Consider the following 27,142-nt stretch of genomic DNA (forward strand, 5'->3'; position numbering starts at 1 on the left):
TGTATAAATGCATACCAAATTTATTACATCGTGTCTTTGCTATCAGAAAATCTTATCGGGAGCTTTCTCCATTTTATTTTTCTTTGGTCTTTAATCTTCAATAATTCTTGTCAACAACAGCACCAATTGATCAGCCATTGGAAACACCTCCGAGTAAACTTCAGGAAGCATACCAGTAATAAGAATTAGTCACAACAATGTCCCCAGAGAAACGGAACAATTTCTTAGACGCGGATGAAAGCGAAGACGACGGTAGCCAAGGTTATGATTCCGAGGCCGAACAGTTACAGAAAGGCGGTCGAATCGCAAAGCGTCGCAAATTGAGTGACGATGTCGCAAGCGGCGAAGACGACGAACACAGTGCCGACGAAGAGGCTGGAGGTGATGCTGCCATAGAGGAGAATGAGGAGGAGGAAGAAGAAGAAGGGGACGAAGGGGATTCCCATACAAAAACGAATGGAGGCAAATTGAAGCCGGAAAATTTACAAGCGGAATTGCCTGATGTCTCACGTCCATTAACCAAAAAGAACTTGGTCGCCACAGAGAAAGCCATAAAAAAATCAGGCCTAATTTACCTTTCGCGCATACCCCCCTTCATGAAGCCTATGAAGCTGCGATCATTGCTCGAACCGTACGGCAAGATCAACAGGATATTCCTCACACCTGAGGATCCCCAAGAACGTTCTCGACGGATTCGACAAGGCGGAAACAAAAAACATATGTACACCGATGGCTGGGTGGAGTTCGTGGATAAGAAAGATGCAAAGAAAGCCGTCGACCTGCTGAATGCCCGGACTATAGGAGGGAAAAAGAACACTTACTATCGAGACGATATCTGGAACCTTCTCTACTTGAAGGGGTTCAAATGGCACAACCTTACGGAGCAGATCAATTCGGAAATGGCTGAGAGGACGAGCAGAATGAGGGCAGAAATCAGCAAATCAACCAAGGAGAACAAGGAGTTCGTGAGAAACATCGAGAAAGCCAAGGTGTTAGGAGGAATGCAGGCCAAAGCTGCCGCAAAAAGGAGTAGAGATGAGGACAACAGTACCAAACCCAAACCTGCATCTGCAGCGGCAAAAGATGCGGATGATTCCAAGAATGTACGGAAGTTCAAGCAGGCTTCCGTAGGAAGGAAGGGGGTGGAAAAGGCTCCCGAGGAAGCCAAACGAGTTCTAAGCCAGCTTTTTTGATTCCGTCAACAATGATACCCAGGCTTTTCACATTTACCTATAATTCACTTTGAAGATGCCTTAATGTGGTTACAGGCAGAGTTCGTTGACTAGCCAGCTACTTGGGGACATATAAACCATAAGATCTCTTATAGTTTCCGGTTCAACAACTCATCAGCACAGTAGTCGCATCATACTGAAATATCTTTCATATCAACTTAGCAGCTAGCCTTTAGCTAACCGTCTTTCAACATGGACAATCGTCTATCCGACAGTATTGCCTCATTAAAGGAAATGTTCGACAGTCACCGGTACGCCGCCGCCACCGAGGAGACATTGCAATCCATGGAACTAGACGAAGCTCTCCTCGTCCTGAACGCACCTTTCTGGGAGGACAGTGACTTTGCCACTCTCGTCCTCTGTCTACGTAAACATGCCAAACCCCCAACCAAAACCCTCCTCGAGCAGATGTGTCCGAAGCCTGTCTGGGCCGAAGAAATCATGTTCGCGGCCGACGTGCTGAAGGAATGCAAATTTCTTAGCGAACCAAAACATGTGAAACAGCGTACCCCTATCCTTCTGTACGTTTATGCCATCGCTAGGCTCTTGCGGGAAACGCCACCTACGTCTAGCGACGTCCTGGAGAGAATGCTAAAAGACTACAAGGTTCCCGGTCCGACAGAAATCAAGAGGAGGGCGTGGGTGCGGTACTCAGACATAGTCGCCGCTGATGGATCCAATGGGTCGGTGACGGTGAAGAAGGAAAAGCGCGGTGAAATTGGGGAGTTCGGCAGTGTAGACGTAAAGAACAACAACATGCCCTGTCCCGAATGGCATGCTATGTTCAAGCCAGGGGCCAGAGTAAAGCCCCCTCAGCTATCTCATTATCCGTACGGAGCAGCGGCACAGCCTCCTCAAATGATAGACCCATTGCCACCAAGGAAACGCCCTTACAACTCCATCGGCGTTCAAATGCCCGGTTACCAGACTCCAACGCCGGGCTCCGTTCAGAGTAACTACGGCGGCGTGTTCCCTCCCAATACCAGCTCCCAAACCCAACTCTCCTCTACGTCCGGCCGACCGCCAGCACCGAATAACCCTCACCTGGTTCGCTTTGGCAAAAATACGTGCCTCAAAAAGGCCAGAACAGGCGCTTGTTCACCCCCTGCCGATCCTATCACTAAGCCATCTACAACGACAGCTAGCTCTTCGGCGGTCCCTGCCCTAGGCAGAATCAAGATGCCTAAACCCCCGAAACAGGATGAAGAAGAGGACTGGTGAATGGGCTGGTGAACGATGACCGAGACGGAATTCGTGAGGTTGACGATCAACTTTCGTAAGGAGCAAAACTATGCTGAGCTTCGAGGTTAGTCCACTTGGGCATACAACTTCTTTTACCCCATATCAATGTAGTTTGGCTAGATATCTACTCTTAAAGACCATTAATCTGCTTGTGTGAGAAATGGGCATCATAAGGAAGAGACGAGGTGTAGAGTAATTTACTTCGTTGGACTCGCAATAATCTGCTTGAGTTTGTGAACACCGAATCTAAATCTCTCAGTAATAAGACATTGTAAGTCCTTAGTCGTCTAAAAGGTAGACAATAAAATTTTCCCAGCCCATCCCTTTTTCCCCTCCCTACTGATCCTCCATCGTAAGTTCATCAAAGTCCTCAAGCAACTCATCCATATCCACCCTCGGCGCATCATCATCCCCATCCCCGTCCCCATCCTCCGTCGTCGCCATAGACATCTCATCAGGCTGTTTCCGGCGCGGCGGCTGCTTATACAACTGGACGCCCTGGCGGAACTCCTCATCCTCCTCGATATCCTGCAGGAACATCTCGAACTCGCGGTCCATGCGCTCCTGGTCGGCCTTCTTGGGCAGCAGCTCGCCCTCGTCTTTCGCCATGCGCTTGACCTTCCACTGCCTCTTGCGGTTGCGGCGGCGGTTCGGGTAGTGCTTCTTGACGACGACGACGTCGGGGATGCGCGACGCGTACGTGTGCGACTCCTCGAGCGCCTCGAAGTGCGGGTTGTTGAAGTTGGTCCCCGTCAGCATGTACCCCATGACCGAGTCGCCCGCGTGCAGGAGCCCGCCGAGGTGCGTGCGCGCGAAGTACGTCTTGTCGTTGACGCCGAGGTCCGTCGCCCGCGCCAGCTGCGTCTCCGCCAGCACCCATTTCCCCCGCGTCGGCCCGATCGGCTCGCAGTCCATGACGATGAACTCGACGAGGTCCTGCGCGTCGGCCAGCGCGGCGAACGGCGCCCGCCAGAACACCGGCGCGCTGATTTCCGCCGTCTGCAGCGTGTTCGGGTCTAGCACGTTGATCGACGTGCCGATCCGGTGGCATATCGCCAGCGGGGAGATATTGCCGATCTGCTTAGCCAGCGGGATGGGCAGCGCGACTAAATCATCCTTGCAGATCGGTATTAACTCGACCGAGAAGGTGAATTTGTAGGACTTTTTGGCTGTGTGGCTATCCTGGGAGATGAGCTCCTGGGATTTCTTAACGCGCACGGGGACGACGGAGTTTAGGAAGTCGACGAACTTTTCGGCTTGGTTTCGGGCGGAGAAGAAGAAGTCGATGCCGTCCTTGGCTTCCTTTATGTTGATGGTTTCTCGATGAGCACCGTGTTTTAGGATCAATTGCTCGAGGTATAGGAATGTGCGTTTGTGTAAGACCTTCTGACGGACTTGGACGCTCGCTCTCCACACGTTGGCCGTGTATGACTTGGCGCATTCGGGACACTGCTGATATGCTACGACGTATACGACCTCCAAAGCCTGCTGCATTACCCGATCGTCCGCCACCGCCGCCTGAACCACGAGCTTCACCCGTACTCTCCTGGAATGCGGCTCTGTCCATATGAAGCTCGCATCGATTATTCGTGTTCGGTTAAGGCTTAGTTTTTTTAGGCACAGGGCTAGAAGTTCGCGGGACTCTGGTAAGGCTGTCACCCAGCTAGACGGGGGTTGAAGCCATCGATCGCAGTCTCGGCAGAAATGTAGGGTGGCTTCGCGTTGGATGCCTTGGGATATGTCTTTGGTAAGTTTGAAGCAGTCGTAGCACTTGGCGTCTATCGCGGTCGTTCCGTCAATGGGAGCGCCGCAGTCGCAACAGAATATGGTGGCAGCGGCACCGCTAAGCCCTTGAGATGGCGCGATCGAAATAGGCGCATCTACGTCTATATCCATCGACATCCTGGCTATTTGTCGAATTACTGCCAATAGTGATGAATTAGTTGCGATGGTGGGGGTTTTGACATTCCGGATAAGAAAAAATGTTATCCATCAAAATTCCCATTGCCCCTCGATTGATAAGCAGGACTTTTGTGGGTCATCGCCGGTTATCGCCACTAGTTTACTATGGATTAACAGCTAGCATGGTATGGTTATGCGACAATACCATATAAAGCAGTATACGATATTAATCTATTCAAATTCATAAAGCTTCGTTTTAGTCCACATCAACGTCTCCTCCTCTCCTTCTTGTTAACTTGTATATACTCGCACTAACTTCGACTAAGCCTGCTTCGGCACCATTCTAGAACCAGATCGTTGTATCTCGCACTGCTTGATTCAGCTTGTTCAGATCCATTACGGGTCTATTTTGGTCCTCGCTATACGCGTATTGGTCGAAGTACATAGTACAGCACATCCAGAAAGCTCCCCGGTGTAAGAAAGAGCAAGGCCAGAAAACCGGTGAAGGAACGGCTCGCCCCGCCGAAATGTTGTGAGTGACTGAGTGGCCGCGGCCGAGAGAACCAATTCCATTTCGTTTGCCTGATCACTTCGGCGACACATGCGAGTATTACCTTTCGCGTAATGGTCGATATCAAAGAGATCAGCGTGTTGAAGTTAGCACTGAACGGCTATTCTGGCAATCTTTGGTCATCGAAGTGCGACAAAATCGAGTAATGGCTGCTATTAGGCCGAATGCCACGATGAGTGACGATGATCTCCCAAGGCCAGAATCGGAAGACGTGATGTCGGCGAAGAGCAACAGCTTCTTGTGCTCATGATTGATATTCTCTTACTACATCTTTGGCACCTAGGCCTATACCTTTACTTCCCCCCTCTGAATCACTGTCGCCGAGTAGTTCATCAGTGGTAGGCCTAACTCAACTAGGTTCTGGGTCATTTTTCGCCATTATCGACGATAGAGGCAGTGTATAACATTCATATTAGTTAACACACACAAAAAAGGATAGAAGGTTTGAGAGATTTTAGATGCCGAATATTGAGTCTTCAAGTCCCAAACGGCCAGGGTCTTGGAGAAATGCCTAAGCGGCGCTTTTGGTACGACACTTCGTATTCATGGCTCAACAAGAGATAACTGAAAGCATATTATACATTTTCAGGTCCTCGAGGATCCTACTCCTATCAAATTAAGGTTGGGCATTCTCTGACTATTATGAGAGAAGTTTCGTCCAAGGATTCTATTCGTGGCAAGACGGTTGTGCTCCGGCCATCGTGAGGTTCTCGTCTATTATAAAGTGAAACATCCGGCTAGAAGAGGCGGAAATCCCTTTCGAATTTCAGTAGGAAAAGAAGAATATAAATTAGCCTTAGCAATCAGTTTCCAAGTGCTTCATGAAAGATATCCTCGGGATAATAGAATATATCAGTCAGCTTTTATCATGTGACTGCCTATAGTCTCGACCCCTTACACCATGTAGCTTACGAATACACAATTCGGAATGAGCTTCGACTTGATTCGCGGTTTTGAAATACGGGGTTGAGGTTTGTCGAAGACGACGTTCCAACTTCGGCTGTTTCCGACGGGGGAAGGAATCTTGCCGACGAACGGGTGCATAACTAGGCCCGAATTATAGAATCAACTCTCCCGAATCCGACGACGAGGTCGAAGTCGCCGACAATAAGGCTTCTTAAGCGTAATTAGACCCGACCAATTTCCTATCAATCTTGCAGTCTTGCTCTTCCACTACCTCTACACCCGTCGCTCAAAATATCTTAGAGACAAATATTTTCCATATCAAACACAAAATGAGGATACACAAGAGAAAGATCAGAGGTCGACGAAGCCAAGATCGCGTTACACATCAGATTTACCAATCCGTCCCGACTAGTCTCCTCTGCCCATATTAAAAGGAGGGGGGCGCGCGAACACGTATCAGAAGCATCAGCGACCGAGTCCCGGCAAGTTTGGTTGCAATTACAACGACCGGCTCAATGACGTGATCGCGGCGCGCAATAGCAACATCGCGTGCGTCAACACCAAGCTCGAGCGCGGGGTCGACCCGCCAGCCAGACAGAAGCTACGAAAGCTCCGATCGGATCTGATAAGGCGTCTTGACGTATGGCCTGAGACGGGGATCGTATGGCAATAGCTGCTAATGCCCGGATTCCTATTGGAACGGCAGATGTTTGCGTGATAAGGTCCTTGCTCGCACATCAGTATAGCTCCAAGGCAGTGAAGCAGGTATAGGGTGTCGAGCTTGTATATATTCAGGGAGGGGAGCTCGTCATTTCCTGGTTTTCTGGAATTGAACACCAAATTACACAACTTATTCGCAAAAATGGCACCATCAGCTACTATCACCGAGACTGAGGCTCCGTCTCTGCCGCTGTCTCTGAAGGCACGGGTTTTCAGCCCGTACAAGGAGATGGCTCCTGTCAAGTACGACAGAGACGTCGAGGAAGGCAAAACGGCAGCGAAGCCGGCCAAGGTAAGACAGCTCTACTAGTACCATATCGTAAGCGTGATGCTAATTCATCCCGTAGTACCCTAACTACCTGCCGACATGGAACCCAAACCAGAAGTACCCACCTCTGCAACCATTTGAGCACTGTGAGCACGGCAAGGACGCCGACACCTCGTACCCCGAACTCCTCGCGGAGGGCGTCGCCGTCAACCATCTCACGCCGACCATCGGCACGGAGATCCAAGGCGTCCAGCTAAGCACCCTTAGCAACGCCGGCAAGGACCAGCTCGCCCGCTACGTAGCGGAGAGGAAGGTAGTCGCGTTCCGGGACCAGGACTTCGCCGACCTTCCCATCGACAAAGCCCTAGAATTCGGCGGCTATTTCGGCCGTCATCACATCCACCCCACGTCGGGCTCTCCCGAAGGCCACCCGGAGATCCACCTCGTCCACCGCGGCGAAGGCGACAAGACCCACGAGACCTTCTTCGAGAACAGGACGAGCTCGGTGGCCTGGCACTCGGACGTTTCGTACGAGCAGCAGCCGCCCGGAACCACGTTCCTTTACATCCTCGACAAGCCCGAGACCGGCGGCGACACATTGTTCGTAGACGCCGTCGAGGCGTACAACCGCCTAAGCCCGCTCTTCCGGGAGCGCTTACACGGCCTATACGCCACGCACTCCGGCATTGAGCAAGTCAACGCCTCGGTCGCCAAAGGCAGCATCAAGCGCCGTGAGCCGGTCGTCAGCGTCCACCCCATCGTCCGTACGCACCCCGCCACGGGCGAGAAAGCACTATACGTAAACCCCCAATGTAAGTTCCTTTCCCCATCTATCCATCCGAAGCATATATATAGGTACTAAACGCGCGCGCCCTCAACCCAGTCACCCGCGACATCGTCGGCCTCAAGAAGGAGGAATCCGACACGATCCTGAAATTCCTGTATGACCACCTCGCCTACGGCGCCGACTTCCAGGCGCGCGTCAAGTGGGCCGAGGGCACCGTCGTCGTGTGGGACAACCGCGTGACGCAGCACTCGGCGCTGCTCGACTGGAAGAGCGGCCAGCGCCGGCACCTCGCCCGCATAACCCCGCAGGCCGAGCGCCCGTACCAGACACCTTACAAGCCTTCTCCTTAAATACATACATAGTTAGCGTCTCAAATTTCTCGTGTATTAATCGGAATCATAATTTATAAGAATCCTGGGATGATGTCGTCTGTCGTTGATCGCTTTGACTGTTGTGCTTTGCTCGCTGCTAGTTTGCGCTGTTCGCGGTTGCGGTGGCGGTCTTCCTGTCGACGCTTGAGGCGCGCGAGGAAATCTGCCTCGGCGTCGTCTGGTTGGTCCGCGTCTTTTGCGGCCTCTAGTGCTTCTTTCTGGACGGTAGGTCGTGCCGTATGCGTTGAGTAGCGTGATGATGGACTATCCCTCGTGATACTATGAGCCTGTTTTGGCCCGGTGGGTTGAGTTGTAGATGACGATGCTGCCCACGTTGATTTCGTACGAATCTCGAGAGGAGGAGATGCCTGATTATAATCATCGTCATCTTCCGTCTCACTAGCTTCCCTCAACGACGGCTTAGTCATGGGTTTAGCGCCAGGAAGAGTGCGAATGACTCGACTAGGGGTAGTAGGTGATGATAGATGTTTGGTAGTGCTGAAACCCGCAGCAGCGCGAGTTGTAGTGATCGCTTTTGTGAGATTATCTAGACGTGTGGCCTGTTTTCTTGGACTCTCCATGAGACCATACAGCGACGCGCTCTGCCAAGAATCTTCTTCCCTCTCTGTTTCGCCATCTTGGCCTTTGTTCGCCCTGGCCTTTCTGATTACCTCCTTCTGCCTCTCGAACCGAGTCTTGCGTTCCTGTTTCTTCTTGACTAGATCAGTCATTCGCCCCACTACCGGCCTCGAAATATCTCTAATGGTGTCCGCATTCTGCGATTTAGAGGCAGCCTTCAACCGATGGTATTCCGCAGCATGAAGATGAGCGGTAAATTGCTGGGCAGTTGAGAGAAATTCATCCTCTACCATACGGTATAGATCATCATTCTCAAGGCCTTCAATCATGTACCTAGGGGTCACGTTAAATGAGTTTATAGGTGTCTAATATGAACCACACGCACCTTTCTGGCAGTGGCTCTGGTGGTGGCGATGTTGATCCAGCTCGAGGCACTCTATTGGGTGTTGTACTACTAGAATCAACTTTCTTTATTCTTTTATTCGGCGCCGGTGAAGCTCCTGGCTCTTTATCGCCCCCGTCCAAATCATCGCGCTTTACTTTCTGTGGCCTGACGGAAGCTGGCGTAGCTGGCTTTGGAGGACTAGCAATGCTTCTCTCAGCCAGCCTCTTCCACGGGAGTTTACGTGTCATGTTTGCTGATTCAAGTTAAGTAACATTTTATAAGATTTGAGCTACTTAAATAGATGAGAAGTTGTTGTTATAGTTTGATACAATGCGATGAATAAGGCATCAACCGTGTTGTATTAGTGGAGTAACGCAATCAGATATTAAGCAAACATGTATATGCATCTATACAGACTACTATACGGTCTATATGCATGTAACTGTAAGTCAGGGGGTCCCTATAAGTCAATTAATCTCCCGCTCCTATTTCTCTTAATTTATTTTAACTTGGCGTAGATGTCTATAGAAAACCTGGCTCAGCTTCGAATAAGAATGTACAATCATCTTTGAAAAAAAATGACTATCTAATTTTTTTATTCAGTTTCCTTTTTTTTTTCTACAAACGAGACATCTCTCTAAGATGCGGTTCCTTTGCACCGTAAAGTCCAACTTGCCCAGGCTACCGGGGTATATCATCCCCAAAAGGCCATTATGTAGACGTATTGAACGAGGGTAAACAATATCCTTCGTAGCCTAAAGCCCCAAGCCACTATCGGATTATCATATTGTTGTCCCTCATTCCGAAGTTTTCAGCCTACCTTTACCATCCTCGCCCGCTCACTCCATTTAAGACCTTAATATATCATGTCCCTCGCCTAGTAAATATAGACCCCGTCATCACTCCCCTCCAACTTTCCCTCGGCCTCCAGCTTCCTCAACGCGGTGGCGACTCTCTCCGCGGCAGCCTGAGCCCTATCACCCTGGCTTCCGGCTCCAACACCGCCTCCCTGAGCACCCGTAACATCAGGCTTAAGGATAGGAACCTTCTTGCCAGCAGCATGCAACTCCTGGCGGGCGGCCTCGATCCAGGTGTCATCATACGCCTGGGCGCCGACAACGATGGCCTTAGGGGAGCCGTTGGCTAAGTTCCCGGACCCGACCTTAGAGGAGGGCGTTGGGATCTCGCCTTTGAGAACAAGGGGAATATCCGTTAGGGCGGTCTGAGGAGAGGTTGTAAAGTAGACAACTGGAAAGTGTTGTTAGTTATTAGGTTAAGGGGATATATGAGGCGCTGGGACTCAGAGGGGAGCCAAGAGGGTTAAAGGGGGATTGAGTGATTGGAAAATGGTTGAGTTGGTGGATGTGTTCGACAGGGGAGAATGGTAAAATGCGGATTACCTTCAAAGTCAGGCTTTACAGCCTCGCTAAAGGCCTTGCCGACCTCTTCGAACTGGCCAGCGAGGATAAATGGAATGACCGACATGATGTTTGATTGATGGCAATGATAAAGGTTGAGTGATCTTGCTGTAAGTCAGAAATGAAATTATAATTTGCTGTTGTGTTCCAAATTTCGTTTGATCAAAGACAACTTTCCAGGCAAACCGAGGAGGGCCGTCGTGTTTAAATAAACTTACTCTCGATGTCCTAATCACAGACTCGTACTCATTATCCTCATCACTCGGAGCCGAAAAACCTGCTCCCATCGTGTCGCTCCGAGCAGGTATTAGTTAGGTATCACTCTTATGAAACATCGCACACATCCAGGCATATGCCAGCCCATCGATGTCATTCGCAGACGAGAGTCCTATCCAACCGCCTGTGCATCATCTCCCAAGTAAGGTAATGAGGTGGTCGAGCTAGTCAGCCCTTCCTCAGGATCGCCTAGGCAGTCGAGCAAGGCAATCCAAATCACCCAGTCCAATCGAAATCATCTCATTTCAGCTTCCCCTGACCTGGATGACGCGCCCGCCAATCTGCAAACGCATCCACGGCACCACGGTGCCATGGTAACCGTTGCTGTGTTCTGCGTCCTCCAGCATCCAAGCATCTGACAGTCATGCGCCGATATTGTCGGGCAATGCGTTTCGGTGTCACGGACATGTTCGGGCGTCCCGTGGGGTAATATCAAGGCAGTTAGTTAATAAAGACCCGGGCCGTCTCACGCGAGTGGCGCCACAGGCCGTCCTTCCGAACGTGGTGAAATGTGTCGAGTCTATCATCTTACGCGTCCCTCCAGCCTACAGCCTCGCTAGTTCGCCTTCCTTCTTACATCTTCTCTTACCCAACCCATCACAAGTGGAACAGCCTTCGTGAGACCAAATTTAGAAAAACGGCGCAACGGCACGAACCTATCGCTTTCGTTCCATCGTCCGTTCTCGCTTCACGAGCAGAAAACCGCTTCGCCTAACGGTCATCCTTCCACTCTGCTACATAGGATGCATAACTAATGGTGTGTATTCTTGACGTTGGCGTTGTCGTAAGGCTGCTACCTAGTCGAATTTGAAGGCGTCATTGTGATATGGAAGCTTCGGGTTCCCTTACATACGTGTATGTGAACGCTCAGATAATGCATGGCTAAGGGATTAAAGGATTAGTGAATCGCTACGCAAATTTGACCATCTGATGTTAAGGGATTGGTACACCTAGAGGCCACGGCATGAATCAGGAGTCCGGTGCATCCCGCACGGAACAAGGCTCGGCCACGGTCGTACCTAGGTAGCCTCGCTGTTGTAGCTGGAATCCTAAGAGGACCTGATTCTAATAACCGGTCTAATATTAGGGATGAAGTCCCGAACCTCCACAGACCATAAGCTATAGCAGAAAAGAACTGATGCTCCTGGATGTTAATCACGACCCAATCAAGTCCTCGCGGGACCAAATATTGCAGAAGTTCGATGCATCTATTATTGATCATATTCCATTCTAGCCGTTAGCCCGAAGCAGTGAAATTCGACGCATTGACGAAGAGAGTTGCATGCCCTAATCCGTTTTCGTTATATCCCCGAACCGAAACCCCAGTAAAGCCCGTAAATTCACATAGGTCGCTCGACATCATACCCCTCATTCCTTTCACTGAACTTCCCGAACGATCTTGTCAATCGCCTTGGCAACGTACTCGACGTTTTTCGTGTTCAGGCCTGCCATGCTGATACGACCGTTCTTAGTCATATATATATGAAAGTCCGAGCGTATCTTTAGGACTTGCGGTTCCGTCAGTCCGGTGAAGCTGAACATGCCAATCTGGTCTGTGATGTGGTTCCAGGTACCGGGGGTACCGAGTTCTTCCAACTTTCCTCGTAAGGCTTTGCGCATGGAAATGATGCGACCAGACATTGTCCGTAAGTTCTCCTCCCACTCTGCAAAAAGCTTGGAGTCATTCAAAACAGTGCTGGCAATACGAGCACCGTACAGCGGCGGGTTGGAGATCTCGGATCGTTGCAGAATAGCCAGTTGAGAGGCAATTCGGCCGATGGTACTCTCCGCATCTGGTGCCGGGGCAGTTACGACGTGGAAACAACCCGCTCGCTCACCGTAGAGACCGAAGTTCTTGGCGAAACTTTGAGCTACTACTAACTCGAAGCCCTGTTCGACGAAGTATCGAACGGCGGCGTTGTCCTTCATCAGATCACCAGTGGCAAAGCCTTGGTATGCGCAATCAAAGAAGGGGAAGTGGTTCTTCGAACGCACGAGTTCGGCGAGTTCCTTCCATTGCTCTAGGGTCGGATCTACGCCAGTAGGGTTGTGTGCGCAAGCATGCAATAAAACAACCGACCGATCTGGAGCCCCTAATAAAGCAGCCTTCATGCCCTCGAAGTCTAGCCCTCTTGTCTCCTTGGAGAAATAGGGGTATTTGGCAACGGGAATGCCAACATTGTTAAATATTTGGTTGTGGTTTGCCCAGGTGGGATCTGAGAGGTAGACTTGCTTGTTCCCTGTGTAGAACTTGGCAAGGAAGAGAGCTCCTAAATGTACGGCGCCAGTGCCGGAGATGGTTTGTACAGAAGTGACGCGCTTCTCCTTGATAGCAGGTGAGTCGGTACCACCAAGGATCAACTCGGCAGCCTTGCTGGTAAAGGAGGTAATGCCGGCAATGGGGGCATATTCGTGATTGAGCTCGGGATCGTTTCGAAGGATTTCGTCTGCCTATTCAGATAAGGGGCGGTGGTGAGTAAGGTGAGTCGAAATGAAGGGGAACGCAGTGATGTTACACAAGAAGTGCAGTGAACCAATTCAAGCTAATGCAGAGAGCTTTCTCTGCCTTTTCTCTCTCCCTCTTCATAGGTAGGTAGCTAGAATACTTGAAATGGACGACGAATGTAGGATAAATACCTTCTTCACGACTGGCAATACCCAGGGTTTAGCATTATCATCACGGTAGGCTCCAATACCCTAGATGCTAGTTAATAAAAATATCGATATATCGCCGGTGGTAGTAATGACGCATACCAGGTCTACTTTCTTTGGATCTTGGTCAGCTCTATAAGCTCTCATAAGCCCGAACAGAGGGTCCTCAGGTGCCTGAGGGACAACCTCCGGGGTAAAACTTGTGGCTGAGGGTGGCGACATGTGTCTTGCTAGACTTTTGACTCTAGATACTGATTGACCGTGATATGATGGATCGAAGGGCATTGTTTGAGGAAGAGAGATATTTAAATGTACAGGCTAGGTCAACTGATATAGGTGAGATAGGTGTGGTAGCAGTGGTCAGTGGTCGGTGGCCAGTGGTAACAGACCCTGGAGCTCTCCGGGTTTGGGGGGGCGAACAAGAGCTTGCGAGGGCAGCTGCGCGGGGCAGTTTTTCACTCTTTGCTCTGGGGCACGCCTGAACCAACACTACCAGCACTAAGGGCTGTAAGGGTTCTCTGGGGCTATGGGGATTCCGATGCGAATCAATGCCAACCTAATGCCAAGGTGGGCCGATGGATATGAAACGCGGTGAATGTAATAGGTCCGCTGGTGTGTTATTCGCGTGAGTGGGACTAGTGGCCTCAGAGATCGCCTGATACTTTTTCGTCTGGAGTAGAGTAATAATAGAAATATGTAGGGATGAAGTGGGTGAAGTCCAGGCGATCCAGTTAGAGGGGCGGATGAGAGGATATGGGGGATTGGCGGGGTACAGAGCACACAAGCTAGGGAAGGTACGTCAGAACATTAGCGACCGGAAGGACAGCCCGTAGCGAGCATGAATGCAGTTACCTCTTATGTACGTATTAGATAATAAGAGAGGAAGGACGCGATTCAATCCGTACTTGAATTTGTTGAATGATATTCGGACAGCAATTCCGGCAACAACTAATCCAAGAATTCCGGAAGTTGCAAACAACCCTGAGCCTTTGCAGTTGGTGTTACTTGGACAAATTCGAGTAACGTCTTGGCTTAAAATAGTATGTTGAACAGCTTACAATAAACCGACTCATTTACTTGCGCACCGATGATCAAGGAGCTGGAATATATATCCCGAGTTTCTATATGGATACTACTACCTAGGTATGCATCAATCAACCAGATACGGATGAGTCGGTTATGATGGAGCCCAAATTTCAGTATGCACCGAGGTTCGAAGAAGTATCGGGAGAGAAATCAGCTTTTTTTGTCGTCATCGGTCAGAATCACTTAAACTTAAAACGGCCAAAACGGCTGAGACGGGTCGGTATATGTCTACCGAGCACTGAATCGTAGCTTCCGTGAACTCGGCATAAATCGACATTCCTTACCACTTTGGAAATTCTATTCTAAAGCCTACAGAGCTCATCTTCTAGTCTCAATTCCGATTGTGTTCTATTGCCAATTCAATTATATTCTTCAATTACATAGACCATGTCCGGCATGTTCAACTTCCTACTTTTCATACACAGGTAGTAAGTTAAATACTGCAATGGGTAACTTGGCATGTGATGTATGTATATTCCGTGACCCTCGTCTCTTCACATGCAAAATTGCATTATACTCTCTTTTCCGCGTATTACTATTACAATACCCGCTTATAAGGCAGTTAAGCAGATCAAAGAATTATCGATACTCCTTTTCATATAACCAAATCCCATACAATCAAGAATGCGCACAACCCGCAAGTCGCAAAAAACGTATACTTGGCCGGGCTGCCCTTCTGAGTCGCTTGCTTCAGCTGTCTGTTTCCTCCGCCGATATTCTCCGTCGTCTTTTCAGAGTCGGCTACCAGTTGCTCAATGCCCGCCGATTGAGTTGTCAACGTGTCGATGAGTTGTGTTTGCAGCTCCGATATTTCAAGCAATGACTTTTCCGCAGTTCTATAAGTATGCGTTAGCTTCAGCACCCTATTACTACTGTTGCGGGTAAACATACCTGACTTGATCCAATGTGCTTTCGTAATGTTTAAGCATATCTTGGTTGTCTTTCTCGAACATTTGTATTTGTTCCTCAGTCAAATCTCCTGTTGGTGCGTGGGACGGTGATTCTTCAGGAGGTAATGGTTGACTTGCCCTCCTTTTCGATTCTGCTGCACCTCCAGTCTCGTGCATATTCCCCACAACAGCCAACGGAGCTTCCTGTCTTCGCGATTTGGCCAGCACACTTCTATTCTTCTCCATCTCTCTCATTAACCGTATCTCCATCATATTTTGTTGTGTCTGGACACATTCTTGAAGTCGATGCCGTAGAAGCCATAGGACGCTATCTCGATGCGTGCTGATAGTCTTCGCGCGTTCTTCCGCCGCAGTATGCTCGGGAGATTTGCTGATCGCCATCCCACCTGCTGCCCATGCCCCTAATGCACCTAACCCGCGAGCGAATTTCTTCTGGATTACCCTAGATTCGATCTCTGACCGCGCTTGTTCGACATCTGCTAGACGACGGATGCTCGCATTGAGCTCCCGCAGCATTTTCTTGGAATTCGCATCTATCTCCTCGCGCTCTCGGTCTGAAAGCGGCCGCGACTGTTTATCTTTTTGCGCTGACCGAATTAATGTTCTTCGCGGTTGGGCGGTCGAGAGATACGATTGTCTAATGCTCCTGAGGTCGGCGTGAAGAGAGGTGATATGGGAATTCTAATACGGCAGGTTAGTAAGTAGGAAGCCTCCATAAAGTCCCGATCGTAACTACTTGCTATTCTATAGGCTTCCTTCAAGAAATCATCTAGATTATCCAAGCTAAAGCTCCGTGTCGCAACAGAAGCTTCATGCTGTCTAAGGAAGCCATTGAAGACGGGCGTAAGATCAGTCATGGTGAGAAGGGCGGTAAATGCAAAATTTCAGCAAGGTCATATGTTCATCGTTGTGGTATGAAGCATTGCGAAGCTCTTGTAAGTTGCTTGGTGTTTACGTAGTGAGAAGCCCGCAACCTGTTCAATTCCATGATTAGAGTCCACCTGGCACTAAATGATGTCGATTCATATTGTTCGTCGGAGGTAGACGCACGACTGATGCCGATGTGGCAGTGTGTGGCTAGTATTAACTAAAGTAGCTACCTAGTACATCGAAGCTGCTTATGTAATGGAACGTTATAGTATTCTTCAGCCAAGGTGGGTACGGTGAGTCGGGCTGGTCGGGTTTAACCCGGAGCCATGGGAAGCGACCTCGGCGTAAATTGATGACGTAAGTGGATTTACGCTTGTGGTACCAAGACAAAGCATATTTACACGAATAGAACAACATGAATTGTCATCACCATCGTCACGTTGATATGCGACTCATATACCTATTGCCTCACATCCAATTCAGAAAACCTATCTCTATAAGAATATGTTTTGCCCTTCTTTTTCTCGCCGTGGCTTCGACGGGTTTTCCCTTATGACTGATCTGATAGGTAGATGTCACCCAACATTGTCCCGACTTCGCTTTCGCCTATCCCATTCTTCCGAGGCACAGGTGACCGTAAATCGGTCGAAAGCCAGATCCAGCATTGAGAGATCTTCGGGAATAACGTCGCCTAGAGTAATTATGTGGGCAATTTGCCATAGTAGTAAGCCCGGAAATAACGTTTAGCAGAGGCGACCACTTACCTTTTAGCGACAACTATCCACTTTCCATAAACAGAAGATGGGAAAGCCCCGGTCCGTGAAGATTTCACCGTCTTTCTTTAATATCGCCCCTTATGTTGTTCTTGTAATCGTAATATACGTCGATAGTGAAAATGGATGACATCGAAAAGCCACCAGCAGCACCAAGGAGTCATGATAATGACGAGCAACAAGATCATTCAACCCAGGAAGAGGAACTAACATCTTCGGCGTTGGTTCAAGGTCGACGTCGGTCCCAACCAGAAGATTCGGATAGTGAAAGTAATCCAGACTCCCAAGGCGATGAGGAAAGAGGTGGTGAGGCTCAAGACCTTGAGACACTCTCACGAGTGTCTAGTGGGCCGCCCTACACTGCCTTCTCAAACTCTATGAGATGGTGGATAGTTTTCATGAACTGTATCTCAGCCTTCCTTTCACCAATTACGGCCAACATTTATTTCCCGGCAATCCCAGCTTTGTCTCAAGATCTAGGCGTTTCCGTCGCGAAAATCAATTTGACGCTCACAACATACATGATCCTTCAGGGTTTAGCTCCAACGATTTTTGGTGACTTTGCCGACATCGCCGGAAGACGGCCGGCCTTCATTATTGCCTGTACTATCTACCTTGCTGCCAACATCGGACTAGCTCTCCAGCGAAACTATGCGGCGCTGCTTGTCCTACGGATGGTGCAGAGCGGTGGCAGCAGTGGCACCATTGCCCTCGTTTATGGCGTAGTTGCAGATATTGCGCCAAGCTCCGAACGGGGGAAATTTATGGGGATTGTCGGGGCTGGCCTCACGATCGGTCCGGCGCTTGGCCCGGTCATCGGCGGACTACTCTCACAATACTTGGGGTGGCCGGCTATCTTCTGGTTCTTGTGCATCCTCGCCGTCTGTTGGTTGATCCCCTACATTTTGGCGGTTCCGGAGACGGGGAGGAAAGTCGTGGGGAACGGATCCATTCCACCTCAAGGATGGAATATGACCCTTCTCGATTATATCCGGTTCAGACGCCAAGCTATAAATCGACCATCTAGCCATGTGCGGCAGAAACTCCGATTGCCTAACCCGCTAAATACCCTCAGCGTTATTGGCAACAAGGATATGGCATTGGTACTAGGCTATAATGCCTTACTATATGTGGGCTTTCAGATCGTCACTGCCACTCTCGCCTCCCAATTTGCAGATATATATCATTACAATGAGATCCAGCTCGGTCTCTGCTACTTACCGATAGGGGGCGCCACCATGCTTTCCTCGATTTCTACAGGATACATCCTAGACTGGAATTTCCGGCGTATAGCCAAGAAGCTAGGTGTTCGTGTCACGGGGAAACGTGGAAACGACCTCAAGGGCTTCCCTATCGAAAAGGCCCGGCTTCAAGTAGCCTATCCTCTCGTTGTGATCGGACTCCTTGTGTCCATTGGATACGGCTGGGCATTGCAGTACGAAACTCATGTAGTCGTGCCTCTCGTATTATCTTTTTTCATCGGAATAGGCGTCACCGGTCCTTTTCAGATCATAAACGTCTTAATCGTTGATCTATACCCACAAGCGCCTGCCACGGCGACGGCCGCGAACAACTTGACTCGATGCCTATCGGGTGCGGTGGCCACAGCGATAATACAATATATAATTGACGCCTGGGGACGAGGATGGACTTACACCTTCATCGCTCTCATCTACGGTACCTTCTCTCCCGCACTTTGGATCATACAAAAATATGGGCCTAAGTGGAGAGAGGAACGTATGGAGAAGATGAAGCAAGCCATAGAAAAAAAGGAAGCAGAAGCCAGAGAAAAGAATATGACGACAAATGAGCAGGTTCTTGCAGAAAATCAGCCTACATGTCGCTGAGTCTTATTAATGATGTCTCCTTATATTAACGAATCACGACTTACGATTTGTTTTGCTCGCGTAGACGTATATAGTCATATCCCAAGTGGGATGTAGGTAATGACTTCGAAATGGATAGGATCGTTTGACATCCTAGCCTTGGGAGAGCTTCTTCAGATATAAGGCAGAGAGGAACCCTCATTGAATCGGTTACCGGGAGATATATACATGATCTTGGAAAAATAATGGAAGGTAAAAGGTACATACTTGTCTAGAGATAATTCACGTCGTATATGAATGGAAATGAATATAATTATTTCTTGGATTATATGGGTTAAATACCAAGTAACCACTAAGCAGAATAAACGATCTGCAAAAAGATATTATTCTATCGGTAGATAGACCATCATTCCCAGGCTCTTATGTCTTAGATTGTTCTAAGGAAATAGAAGCTTGATTTATAACATACTGTGAATCGATGCATAAATAGGCACGGAAGGTTAAACAGTACTTCGTAACAACTCGATGAGCGTCAATATGAAAAATATGAAGAAAGCATTCTATAATTGGCATGTTTGGGTATCTAACTTTAATGAGCTATCCATTTACAAGGTTCCAACGCCGTCATTATGATTAAATCAACCAAACGCCTTACCAACCCCAAGTACGCGAAGAAGCCGTAAACACCGGAGGTTTCCACTGGATGCGTTCCGGTGCGATGAATCTTTTTTGCTTCTGCTTGGTCTTCTCGCGCAGCTTGATCAGTGACTCCGGTATGACAAGTTTGTGCTCTCCCTTATGATACACTTGCATCTTCAGCGCCTGGAGGGTATGCTCGACGTCTTGCGTGGTCATGGCTAGAGTGCTTGATATCTGCTCGATACTGGACTTCTCATCCCTCTCGTTACACTCGAGTAGTAATTCAAGAATGTTCTCAGACCAATACTGCCTGTAACTAAGGAGACCTAAATCAGATAGCGGCTTCTCGGGAGATCCTAGCTTTCCCTCGATTTTGGACAGCTCGTAGGAGAACTGGATTAGCAATCTACCGAATCCCTTTCGCTGGTATTGAGGCAAAGTGAGAATACAAGCGACGTTGTATCCATCGGCGCTCTCTTTCTCTTTAGAGAAGTAGCCTACGAGGTGATGTCCTTTCTCACTTTTCTGGGTCATCACGTAGAATAAGAAGGGATCTACGTCATAGTAGAGAGTCTTGTGATCGAGGAACATCTTGGATATTAGACATAGATTTCGACACCAGGTGCGTTGCCGCCGACCGTCAATCTCGAAGAACGATACGTAGTCGTCTCGATATATCTCGTTTCCAGGCGGATGTTGAAGGGTGCACTTTGATCGATGTCGACAAAACGATTTCTTGTCACCATAATAGCTTAGACAAAACTCGCATATGAAGATAACATCTTCCTGAGTAAAAGCTTCTGGGTATGGCGAGAAATACCACGGGAACAGGTCCCATTGCCCGAACTGGACTTTGGAGATGTTTCGGATTCGGGCGAGTTCGGTGGGATTTTGGGTCATGGAACCACCTGTCCGGAGCTTCTCAATCTCAGCCTCTCGACTGAAACCGCCACCCTCTTTCTTAACTTCAAGTGTTGATTCATCCTCGTCCACGTCCATATCATCGCCATTGGCACCTGGCGTCTCTCCGGCCTTAGGTTCGAGATCTCTCGGCGTGGAAGGCGCTTTCGATTGCGGCTGACTATCGGTAAAATCAGGCCACGGATGGGGCGTAACAGCCTCCGAAGCAACAGACTGTTCCCTCTTTCCTGGCCGCTTTTGCGCCTTGTTCCCGACAACCTTCCTCTTAGGAGCTGTAGAGTTCTTGCCTTTTCCATCTTTAGGTTTGTCCTTTTCGGGGTTCGGCCACTCAACGTCCTGGTCAAAATCTATTCGCTTAACGGGTACCCATTCGTCAAGACGCTTATTGAAGTTGTCGAAGTTGCAGTAAAATTGGCGGCCGCTCTTAGTATCTCTTATGCTAAGGATTTCGGCGCGACGAGCTTGTCCATCTTTCTCGACCATCGCGATGCAGCCCACGCGTATCGTATCGATGGTGGCCCTGCTCTTTTGTCGGGGTCCCTCAGGCCCCACGGCGGTCTCGCCATTTAACGCGCTAGGACTCATGATGAAATTCGATGGCGACGTGTTAGTTTTGATGAAAATGTGAAGACGACGGTTGACAACAGCAGAAATGAATTAAAAGTTTGGAGGGGCAAAGCTAGAAAACTCCATAAAGTTGAAGAATATCGGTAGTCGGCATTTAAAATTCCCTAAGCCTGGTACCTGCAGCAGCAATCAACCAATCACAGTTGGTACCTAGGAAGAATGACGTACTGTGACAATTCAATAAAGTACAGTGCACTTACACGGTGTCCTATAGTACCTTATCCTATCACATGCTATGGATGTCAACTTGTCTATGTATATACATGGAATCAACCTTGATATTATTTTGTTTAGCTACTTGTCTGAAGGCTTCTCAGACGGGTATGAATGTATCTGCAGATAATTAATTAGAATCTTTTAAGTCTTATACTCAATGTGTAGTTGGACAGACCTGCTCTGCAAAGGATATCCATTCCTCCATGCCTCTTAGATAGGGGTCTTCACTAGAATTGGCTAGGGATTCGTGATTCCAGATCATGAGTTCATCAAACGTCGCCCTCCCTTTCATTGCACCCATTTCGAGTTGTTCGTCTTCGTCGTCTCGTATTTCAATGACCTCGGTCATTTCTTCTTCATCGCTTGACGTCTCGGGCTTCTTTGGCTCTGACTTCTCAACGACGGTACCATAATAACCGTTTGGTAATTTTACGATTTTGCCCTGAAGTTTCCGGCCTCTAAGATAGGCCGTTTTTGTTTGGTCTACATCGTTCATATAATGAGAATTGAGTTTCAGTGAGGCTTGAGAAGTAGTTGTTATTATCATACCTTGACCATCCTGCGGATTCCAATATGTATCGATCGGATTGACGTCACCATCATGATGTATGCGACAAGGCAACAAGTTGACTTGGGCCTTTTTGGCGATAGATTCCTGAGACTCAACGGTAAATACGGGTTGCGCCATCTTTTTCTGTTTTTACATAGATTCTAAATGTTGAGTATGGAGTAAGTGGTAGCATCAAATGTGATGGGGACTAAGAGGATAGGTAGAACGCGTATGACTAAGAAATTAATTACCTAAGACGCGTAAAACACTTCGCTACCTGCAAGTTAAAGGGATTGCTTAATAGTAATATGACCTTAAGCATAATATTGTTTTACCTGTTTAACGACTTGTCAACCCCACTATTGTGAGCTCTACAGAATATTCGAAAGTCAATTCAATTCCAAACTTTTCACACAATTTCGTTCTCTTCAGGTTTTCCCAACAGCTTTAGTTTATAGCAATTGAGTTGCTACGAGTTTTCTTTCCCTTTTTAAATGAGATAGTTATATTAATTTAGTTAGGTGAGCCCGTAGCCCACTTTGAAATAAATTCACCAATAGCTCCCACTACGAGATGTGTCCGAGACATCGATTAACGCTATACTTTGTCTGTTATCCGACAGAAGCAGTCTTGATGTCATTGAGAGCTAACCACGAGCTAGTCATCTCCATCTTATTCCGGCATCCGATGGCGAGGTGGTCATGGATTAAGCACGATCACATAGAGAAAGCGACATCGCTAGAAGCGTATATGCGCTATTTCCCGCTATGGTAACATTCCGGGTTGTTAGGAACAGTAGGAACTAACCCGTCGTCACACAAACCGGGGGCTACCCGTACTTGGATAAGGTTCCTGAGACTTGCATTCCACAACGAGGATCACTGCCGCCTTGACTGCTTGGCTGGATGTTATTTCCTCTTCTGCGCCTATGCAGCGTCTTATGCAGCTTGACAAAATACTAACGACATGACTATCCCTTGGACCCCACGCGACCACCCCGCGGCCTACGAAGAGCCATGCGAAGTGTTTAACGCTTAAATATGAAGAATTGTCTACGTCTCCTTTGAGACGCCAAGTACATCAATACTCGATCTTAGTGTCCAATCTAGATTAACGAGTGAGGCTGAAAAAGAAGCCGAGATGTCATTATCATTGGGTGGTCATTCTCGCCTAGTATGTATTAATTTGGCGAGATCCGGCTTACTGCCATTGGCTAGATCCGCCGCAATATGATCCCTCATATCGATCATGATTTTAGCATGCCTCTGTTGGGATACATATCTCATTGGCATGCAGGATTTTGCTACGAGACTTTTTTTTTTCAACGCCGGTTCACGTACATCCCGAAACAAAAATGGGGGGCCGGTCCCTGCTTCCCTCCTTGACCCATATTCATCATCCCTGTTTATGCCCAAGCACGAGCCGGTCCTCACCAAAGAAGATCTAGTGTTCTCACGTTTTGACTTCGGTAGTAGTGTTCCTATATGAAAGTAGAATAAGTGCAACCGTAGCTCAAGTGCCCCTAGATAGGGAACTTCGGACTACATGGCGGTGACAGCTTGAAACCGTTGCTTTTACATCCATCCCTAGGCGTTACCCTACTAATTCAAATCTACCTTGGAGTTCTTGTTTTCCTTTGTTTTTATCTCTGATGTTTTGCACTTTATATCCCCTAAGTATTTAGTAGACCATTTAATTTGTAAGTTGCTTACATGAAAAACGATCGTCTACATTTAACGTCATAATAGCATTGTCAGCATATATCCCGGTTTGAGTTTGTGTCTAAGGACCTAATTGTCTGAATAACTTACTCATCCCCTCTATCTATACACAGGAGGCTTCCTCGGCGGACAATGGCTCCGTCAATTCCATCGGTCATCGCTAGGCCTCTCACCCGCGGTGCCGATATAGTTCGCGGAACTATAGGAGGCTTGACTTGGGGTCCGGCCTTGGCTGTTGCCAAACCGGCCATTCTCTCAGTCTTCTCCAAGATCGCAGTCGGCACATTGTTATTAGTTGATGAACCGGCAGGAACTAGACTGGTGTACGGACAAAGGCTCACTTCTAAAAGCGCGGAGTCAACGAATGGAGATTACTCGATCAGGAGAGCTGACACTATTCCTCGGGTGGAAATCAGAGTGAAAGATGACGCCTTCTGGATGAGGTTGCTTTTATTCGCCGATATGGGGTTTGCGGAATCCTATATGCTAGGTGAATTCGAATGTGCCGACTTGACGGCCTTCTTCCAAGTTTGTAACTCGCTCTTTTCTTATTGCAACTCAGCTGATGAATATTATAGCTCTTCATCGTGAACCGAGATCAGTTGAGCAACGGAACCACATTGTTCTCTTCGATTTCCGGCGCGATCTCAAGTGTTGCGCGGACTACAAATACCTTATCCAACGCGCTCTTGAACATCTCTGCACACTATGATATCAGTAATGACATGTTTGCGGCATTTCTCTCAGAAGACATGACTTATTCATGTCCAATTTGGCAGCCACGACTCTCTTATGCCGAGCCGGAGGAGACTCTCATGGCGGCACAAATCACCAAACTCAACAGGTTCATCGATGGCACCAGATTGAAGCCAATTGACCATGTTTTGGAGATCGGAACAGGCTGGGGGTCTTTTGCTATCCAGGCAGTGAGGAGGACAGGGTGTCGAGTGACAAGTCTAACGCTTTCAAAGGAGCAGAAGGCACTAGCAGAAGAACGAATCAGAGAAGCAGGATTTTCGAGCCGGATAGACGTTCAACTTTTAGACTACCGAAATTTGCCGGAGACGGCAACATACGACAAGATTGTCTCAATCGAGATGCTAGAGGCAGTCGGCCAAGAGTACTTGGGTACTTACTTTGCGTGCATCGATCGATTGCTGAAGAAGAAAGGCGGTATCGCTATGTTCCAGTGCATCACGATGCCAGAGGGGAGGCATGAGGCTTACTCCAAATCCGAAGAGTGAGATTACACCTAATTACTCTCTCTTTCTTATTAACACCACTAACTTACTTTTTAGCTTCATAAACAAACACATATTCCCCGGTGGATACCTACCTTCTATTACTCAGTTGCTTAATCACATCTCAAAGGAGTCTCAGGGTACACTGATCGTGGAAAAGGTTGAGAATATTGGTGGTCATTATGCCAAGACCCTACGACTGTGGAAGGAGAACTTTCTGATGAACTTCGAGTCCAAGATCAGGCCAGCGCTAAAGGAGGAACATCCGCAGATGACTCAGCGGGAGATCGACGTGTTTAGGAGGAAGTGGGAGGTATTTATCACCTGCTATTGAGTATATGTGTATTGGCTACTGACATTTTCCTAGTATTATTTTACGTACTGCGAAGCTGGATTTGTCACGAAAACGTTGGGCGACGTTATTATTACGGTCGGAAGAGAAGGCGCTCTGGAGTTGATGGAAGATATCCCACTTTGATCAAGCCGACGATTGGTTTTAAAGGATGTGTAGAAGGGCGTTGCCTCTTTACTATATATAGGCCAAGCCCACGTTTCTCACGACTGCATGGAGCGGAGCGTATCTAGCTTAGGAAAGGGGTATCTTGAAATTATGAGACCGGTGGTCATGACTGCGGAATTCCAATGCGAAATGCTGTTCCAATACCAAAACCATATGCGCAAGAATGTGACTTTAGGAAAATAGCCAGACCAGAACTCACATCGAGCGACTTCTTTTTATTCGGGGTATACTATATATCAGTGTTTCTTCTTTTTCTTCTTTCCCTGACTCTTTTTAGCCTTGACTTGCGCCTTACCACCACCGCCGTTCCTACTATCCCCCGCTACCTTCTCACTCGCTATCGTCTTCTCCACAGGCAAACCGTATCGACTCGCGTGCTGGACATCAAAATCCGATTTCTTCTTCCGAAACAGCAGCATTGCCACCCTCGCATCCTCAATACTCGAATGGTGTCCCGTCTGTATCTCGACGCCCAGCACCTCCCGCGCCAAAACCCGCAATGCCGGCTTCGGCCCGTGTCCGTACTTCCTGTACCCTGCGAACTTCGCCGTATCCCTCACCTGGCTACTCGGGTGCGCGAGCTGCAGCGCCGCCAGATCGTGCTTGATATCATGACCAACGACGATCCGACCCTTCAGCAGCTCCGCCACCGCGGCCTGCACCTCGTCGAAGCTGCGCGCCGACGCCAGGACCCGCGGCGTGAGCCCCGTGATCCGCGTCCGGTAGTCGGTGACCCGCTCCCGCGGCGCCACGAACGAGTCGTAGACTTGGCGCCCGTGGAAATCGACAATGCTCACCCTTGCTAACACGGATTCCCGGCCCTCGGGCCCGACGCCGACCATTTCGCAGTCCACGGCGATGTACTTGCCCACCTCGACGCCGGGAGCCAGCCCTTCGTTCACGCGCGCCGGCGAGGCGGCGGTGAGAGAGGCGTTGTGCTTTACGCCTAGGGAGTACGCTTCGGCTAGGTCCTCGGCGGAGATGTCGTTGTCCTCGGCCCAGAGGGCGAGGGAGGGGGTTATGGTTGCTGGGGTGCCGCGGGCGAGGGCGGAGGATTGTGTTATGCCCATGGGGGGTTTTGTTGGGGGGTTTGGTGAGGGTTTGTTAGGTGTTTTTGATGATGACTGTTGCTTCGGCTGCTTGGAGGGGTTCTGTAACTTTTGCCGTTTTGGATGAGGGTGAGAGTGAGAGGATGAGCCGTCGTCGGCCTTCCTCTTGGTTGTGGTTTTTGGCGCTGATGAAGAAGTCGTAGTAGATTCTGCCTTGATTTGGGCTTGCAGCTTCTTCCAATTTGATGATAATTCTGGTGCCATTGCTTTCGTAATTACAGCGCAGCTGCACTCATGGTATGGATGAGTGACTGGCTATCTTTGAGATTTCGCACTGGTGGGGCTTCGATTTTGTAAGGCCGCAGTCAATCATGAAAATTTAGAGGGGCTCAGAAGTAGTTGGGGATTAAAAGCTCTGACTTCATAAGATGAATGACATGTACTGAATATTTGTTCTGCTTCTTCTGATGAATGCAAGATTTGTTGTAGTTGTGGCATTCATCAGGTTTCAATTTTCCACTATTCTTTCAAATACAATATTTCTTTTAGCATATTCATTTATGGATGAATTGGACGGTACTCGTAACATTCACCACCCTGCCAAATCACCCTAAGCTATGTATTTATCAGACATTGTGGTATTGCTTACATGTATATGTCGTAGAGCTATATGCCTTTACATCATATCGTATATATGGTATAGCTGCATTTCTTGAAATGATTTGGCAGGCTATCGCCCTGTGTCGAGAGACGGGATCCTTGCATTGGCATCTGCAACCACTTAGAGATACGTTTTCTCATTGGTCAATTATATGGGTCCTAACACCAAAATTCGCGTCTAATAGATTTAACACGCGACGCGACTTAGGCCCCGTTCTGCCCC

The 27,142-nt window shown here is 48.7% G+C and overlaps 13 protein-coding genes across 13 annotated transcripts; 5 read left to right on the plus strand and 8 right to left on the minus strand.

Moving 5' to 3' along the window:
- Window positions 1-88: 88 nt before the first annotated feature.
- F4807DRAFT_253593 (Pre-rRNA-processing protein ESF2) lies at window positions 89-1,308 on the plus strand. The gene has a single exon (XM_047994401.1). The coding sequence runs from the start codon at window positions 198-200 to the stop codon at window positions 1,191-1,193; it is 996 nt and encodes a 331-aa protein (XP_047850335.1). The 5' UTR covers window positions 89-197; the 3' UTR covers window positions 1,194-1,308.
- F4807DRAFT_253465 (uncharacterized protein) lies at window positions 1,309-2,631 on the plus strand. The gene has a single exon (XM_047994398.1). It carries the CDS (start codon window positions 1,425-1,427, stop codon window positions 2,451-2,453), a length of 1,029 nt encoding a protein of 342 aa, XP_047850336.1. The 5' UTR covers window positions 1,309-1,424; the 3' UTR covers window positions 2,454-2,631.
- On the minus strand, window positions 2,632-4,446 carry F4807DRAFT_253464 (NMD3-domain-containing protein). Its single transcript, XM_047994397.1, has one exon. The coding sequence runs from the start codon at window positions 4,374-4,376 to the stop codon at window positions 2,811-2,813; it is 1,566 nt and encodes a 521-aa protein (XP_047850337.1). The 5' UTR covers window positions 4,377-4,446; the 3' UTR covers window positions 2,632-2,810.
- Window positions 4,447-6,715: 2,269 nt separating this feature from the next.
- F4807DRAFT_453778 (TauD-domain-containing protein) lies at window positions 6,716-7,978 on the plus strand (the record flags this gene model as incomplete). Its single annotated transcript, XM_048000505.1, has 3 exons — window positions 6,716-6,865; window positions 6,921-7,653; window positions 7,725-7,978. 3 exons carry the CDS (start codon window positions 6,716-6,718, stop codon window positions 7,976-7,978), a joined length of 1,137 nt encoding a protein of 378 aa, XP_047850338.1.
- F4807DRAFT_253607 (uncharacterized protein) lies at window positions 7,736-9,292 on the minus strand. Its single transcript, XM_047994402.1, has 2 exons — window positions 8,964-9,292; window positions 7,736-8,911 (listed from the first exon to the last, which is right to left on the minus strand). Exons 1-2 carry the CDS (start codon window positions 9,209-9,211, stop codon window positions 8,032-8,034), a joined length of 1,128 nt encoding a protein of 375 aa, XP_047850339.1. The 5' UTR covers window positions 9,212-9,292; the 3' UTR covers window positions 7,736-8,031.
- A 548-nt stretch (window positions 9,293-9,840) lies between these two features.
- F4807DRAFT_464281 (uncharacterized protein) lies at window positions 9,841-10,448 on the minus strand (the record flags this gene model as incomplete). Its single annotated transcript, XM_048002095.1, has 2 exons — window positions 9,841-10,211; window positions 10,364-10,448. The coding sequence occupies 2 exons, from the start codon at window positions 10,446-10,448 to the stop codon at window positions 9,841-9,843; spliced, it is 456 nt and encodes a 151-aa protein (XP_047850340.1).
- A 1,033-nt stretch (window positions 10,449-11,481) lies between these two features.
- F4807DRAFT_253652 (pyridoxal phosphate-dependent transferase) lies at window positions 11,482-13,846 on the minus strand. Its single transcript, XM_047994403.1, has 4 exons — window positions 13,412-13,846; window positions 13,295-13,354; window positions 11,677-13,108; window positions 11,482-11,539 (listed from the first exon to the last, which is right to left on the minus strand). The coding sequence occupies exons 1-3, from the start codon at window positions 13,592-13,594 to the stop codon at window positions 12,035-12,037; spliced, it is 1,317 nt and encodes a 438-aa protein (XP_047850341.1). The 5' UTR covers window positions 13,595-13,846; the 3' UTR covers window positions 11,482-11,539; window positions 11,677-12,034.
- Window positions 13,847-14,674: 828 nt separating this feature from the next.
- F4807DRAFT_253680 (uncharacterized protein) lies at window positions 14,675-16,350 on the minus strand. The gene is made up of 3 exons (XM_047994404.1): window positions 16,047-16,350; window positions 15,287-15,987; window positions 14,675-15,231 (listed from the first exon to the last, which is right to left on the minus strand). Exons 1-3 carry the CDS (start codon window positions 16,161-16,163, stop codon window positions 14,991-14,993), a joined length of 1,059 nt encoding a protein of 352 aa, XP_047850342.1. The 5' UTR covers window positions 16,164-16,350; the 3' UTR covers window positions 14,675-14,990.
- Window positions 16,351-16,600: 250 nt separating this feature from the next.
- On the plus strand, window positions 16,601-19,192 carry F4807DRAFT_441615 (MFS general substrate transporter). The gene has a single exon (XM_047999393.1). The coding sequence runs from the start codon at window positions 17,072-17,074 to the stop codon at window positions 18,794-18,796; it is 1,725 nt and encodes a 574-aa protein (XP_047850343.1). The 5' UTR covers window positions 16,601-17,071; the 3' UTR covers window positions 18,797-19,192.
- Window positions 19,193-19,417: 225 nt separating this feature from the next.
- On the minus strand, window positions 19,418-21,167 carry F4807DRAFT_253789 (histone acetyltransferase). The gene is made up of 2 exons (XM_047994406.1): window positions 21,163-21,167; window positions 19,418-21,079 (listed from the first exon to the last, which is right to left on the minus strand). Exon 2 carries the CDS (start codon window positions 20,918-20,920, stop codon window positions 19,427-19,429), a length of 1,494 nt encoding a protein of 497 aa, XP_047850344.1. The 5' UTR covers window positions 20,921-21,079; window positions 21,163-21,167; the 3' UTR covers window positions 19,418-19,426.
- On the minus strand, window positions 21,160-21,960 carry F4807DRAFT_441617 (ribonuclease H1 small subunit). Its single transcript, XM_047999394.1, has 2 exons — window positions 21,728-21,960; window positions 21,160-21,661 (listed from the first exon to the last, which is right to left on the minus strand). The coding sequence occupies exons 1-2, from the start codon at window positions 21,864-21,866 to the stop codon at window positions 21,333-21,335; spliced, it is 468 nt and encodes a 155-aa protein (XP_047850345.1). The 5' UTR covers window positions 21,867-21,960; the 3' UTR covers window positions 21,160-21,332.
- A 1,439-nt stretch (window positions 21,961-23,399) lies between these two features.
- F4807DRAFT_253781 (cyclopropane-fatty-acyl-phospholipid synthase) lies at window positions 23,400-25,307 on the plus strand. The gene is made up of 4 exons (XM_047994405.1): window positions 23,400-23,977; window positions 24,028-24,689; window positions 24,748-25,003; window positions 25,058-25,307. The coding sequence occupies exons 1-4, from the start codon at window positions 23,582-23,584 to the stop codon at window positions 25,166-25,168; spliced, it is 1,425 nt and encodes a 474-aa protein (XP_047850346.1). The 5' UTR covers window positions 23,400-23,581; the 3' UTR covers window positions 25,169-25,307.
- Window positions 25,236-26,625, minus strand: F4807DRAFT_253795 (ribonuclease H-like domain-containing protein). Its single transcript, XM_047994407.1, has one exon. It carries the CDS (start codon window positions 26,521-26,523, stop codon window positions 25,447-25,449), a length of 1,077 nt encoding a protein of 358 aa, XP_047850347.1. The 5' UTR covers window positions 26,524-26,625; the 3' UTR covers window positions 25,236-25,446.
- Window positions 26,626-27,142: the final 517 nt, after the last annotated feature.

The sequence above is a fragment of the Annulohypoxylon truncatum genome, assembly GCF_022578515.1.
Source record: "Annulohypoxylon truncatum strain CBS 140777 unplaced genomic scaffold F4807scaffold_39, whole genome shotgun sequence".
Taxonomy (NCBI): Eukaryota; Fungi; Ascomycota; class Sordariomycetes; order Xylariales; family Hypoxylaceae; genus Annulohypoxylon; species Annulohypoxylon truncatum.

Coding starts and splice junctions, on each gene's coding strand:
- F4807DRAFT_253593 (XM_047994401.1), top strand. CDS start 198: ATGTCCCCAGAGAAACGGAACAATTTCTTAGACGCGGATGAAAGCGAA.
- F4807DRAFT_253465 (XM_047994398.1), top strand. CDS start 1,425: ATGGACAATCGTCTATCCGACAGTATTGCCTCATTAAAGGAAATGTTC.
- F4807DRAFT_253464 (XM_047994397.1), bottom strand. CDS start 4,376: ATGTCGATGGATATAGACGTAGATGCGCCTATTTCGATCGCGCCATCT.
- F4807DRAFT_253607 (XM_047994402.1), bottom strand. CDS start 9,211: ATGACACGTAAACTCCCGTGGAAGAGGCTGGCTGAGAGAAGCATTGCT. Junction 8,912..8,963: donor CCAGAGCCACTGCCAGAAAG/GTGCGTGTGGTT, acceptor CGTGACCCCTAG/GTACATGATTGAAGGCCTTG.
- F4807DRAFT_253652 (XM_047994403.1), bottom strand. CDS start 13,594: ATGCCCTTCGATCCATCATATCACGGTCAATCAGTATCTAGAGTCAAA. Junction 13,355..13,411: donor ATCCAAAGAAAGTAGACCTG/GTATGCGTCATT, acceptor ACTAGCATCTAG/GGTATTGGAGCCTACCGTGA. Junction 13,109..13,294: donor TATTGCCAGTCGTGAAGAAG/GTATTTATCCTA, acceptor TTATCTGAATAG/GCAGACGAAATCCTTCGAAA.
- F4807DRAFT_253680 (XM_047994404.1), bottom strand. CDS start 16,163: ATGACTGATCTTACGCCCGTCTTCAATGGCTTCCTTAGACAGCATGAA. Junction 15,988..16,046: donor TGAAGGAAGCCTATAGAATA/GCAAGTAGTTAC, acceptor CTGCCGTATTAG/AATTCCCATATCACCTCTCT. Junction 15,232..15,286: donor AGCACATTGGATCAAGTCAG/GTATGTTTACCC, acceptor GCATACTTATAG/AACTGCGGAAAAGTCATTGC.
- F4807DRAFT_441615 (XM_047999393.1), top strand. CDS start 17,072: ATGGATGACATCGAAAAGCCACCAGCAGCACCAAGGAGTCATGATAAT.
- F4807DRAFT_253789 (XM_047994406.1), bottom strand. CDS start 20,920: ATGAGTCCTAGCGCGTTAAATGGCGAGACCGCCGTGGGGCCTGAGGGA.
- F4807DRAFT_441617 (XM_047999394.1), bottom strand. CDS start 21,866: ATGGCGCAACCCGTATTTACCGTTGAGTCTCAGGAATCTATCGCCAAA. Junction 21,662..21,727: donor GAATCCGCAGGATGGTCAAG/GTATGATAATAA, acceptor TGAACGATGTAG/ACCAAACAAAAACGGCCTAT.
- F4807DRAFT_253781 (XM_047994405.1), top strand. CDS start 23,582: ATGGCTCCGTCAATTCCATCGGTCATCGCTAGGCCTCTCACCCGCGGT. Junction 23,978..24,027: donor ACTTGACGGCCTTCTTCCAA/GTTTGTAACTCG, acceptor TGAATATTATAG/CTCTTCATCGTGAACCGAGA. Junction 24,690..24,747: donor GCTTACTCCAAATCCGAAGA/GTGAGATTACAC, acceptor CTTACTTTTTAG/CTTCATAAACAAACACATAT.
- F4807DRAFT_253795 (XM_047994407.1), bottom strand. CDS start 26,523: ATGGCACCAGAATTATCATCAAATTGGAAGAAGCTGCAAGCCCAAATC.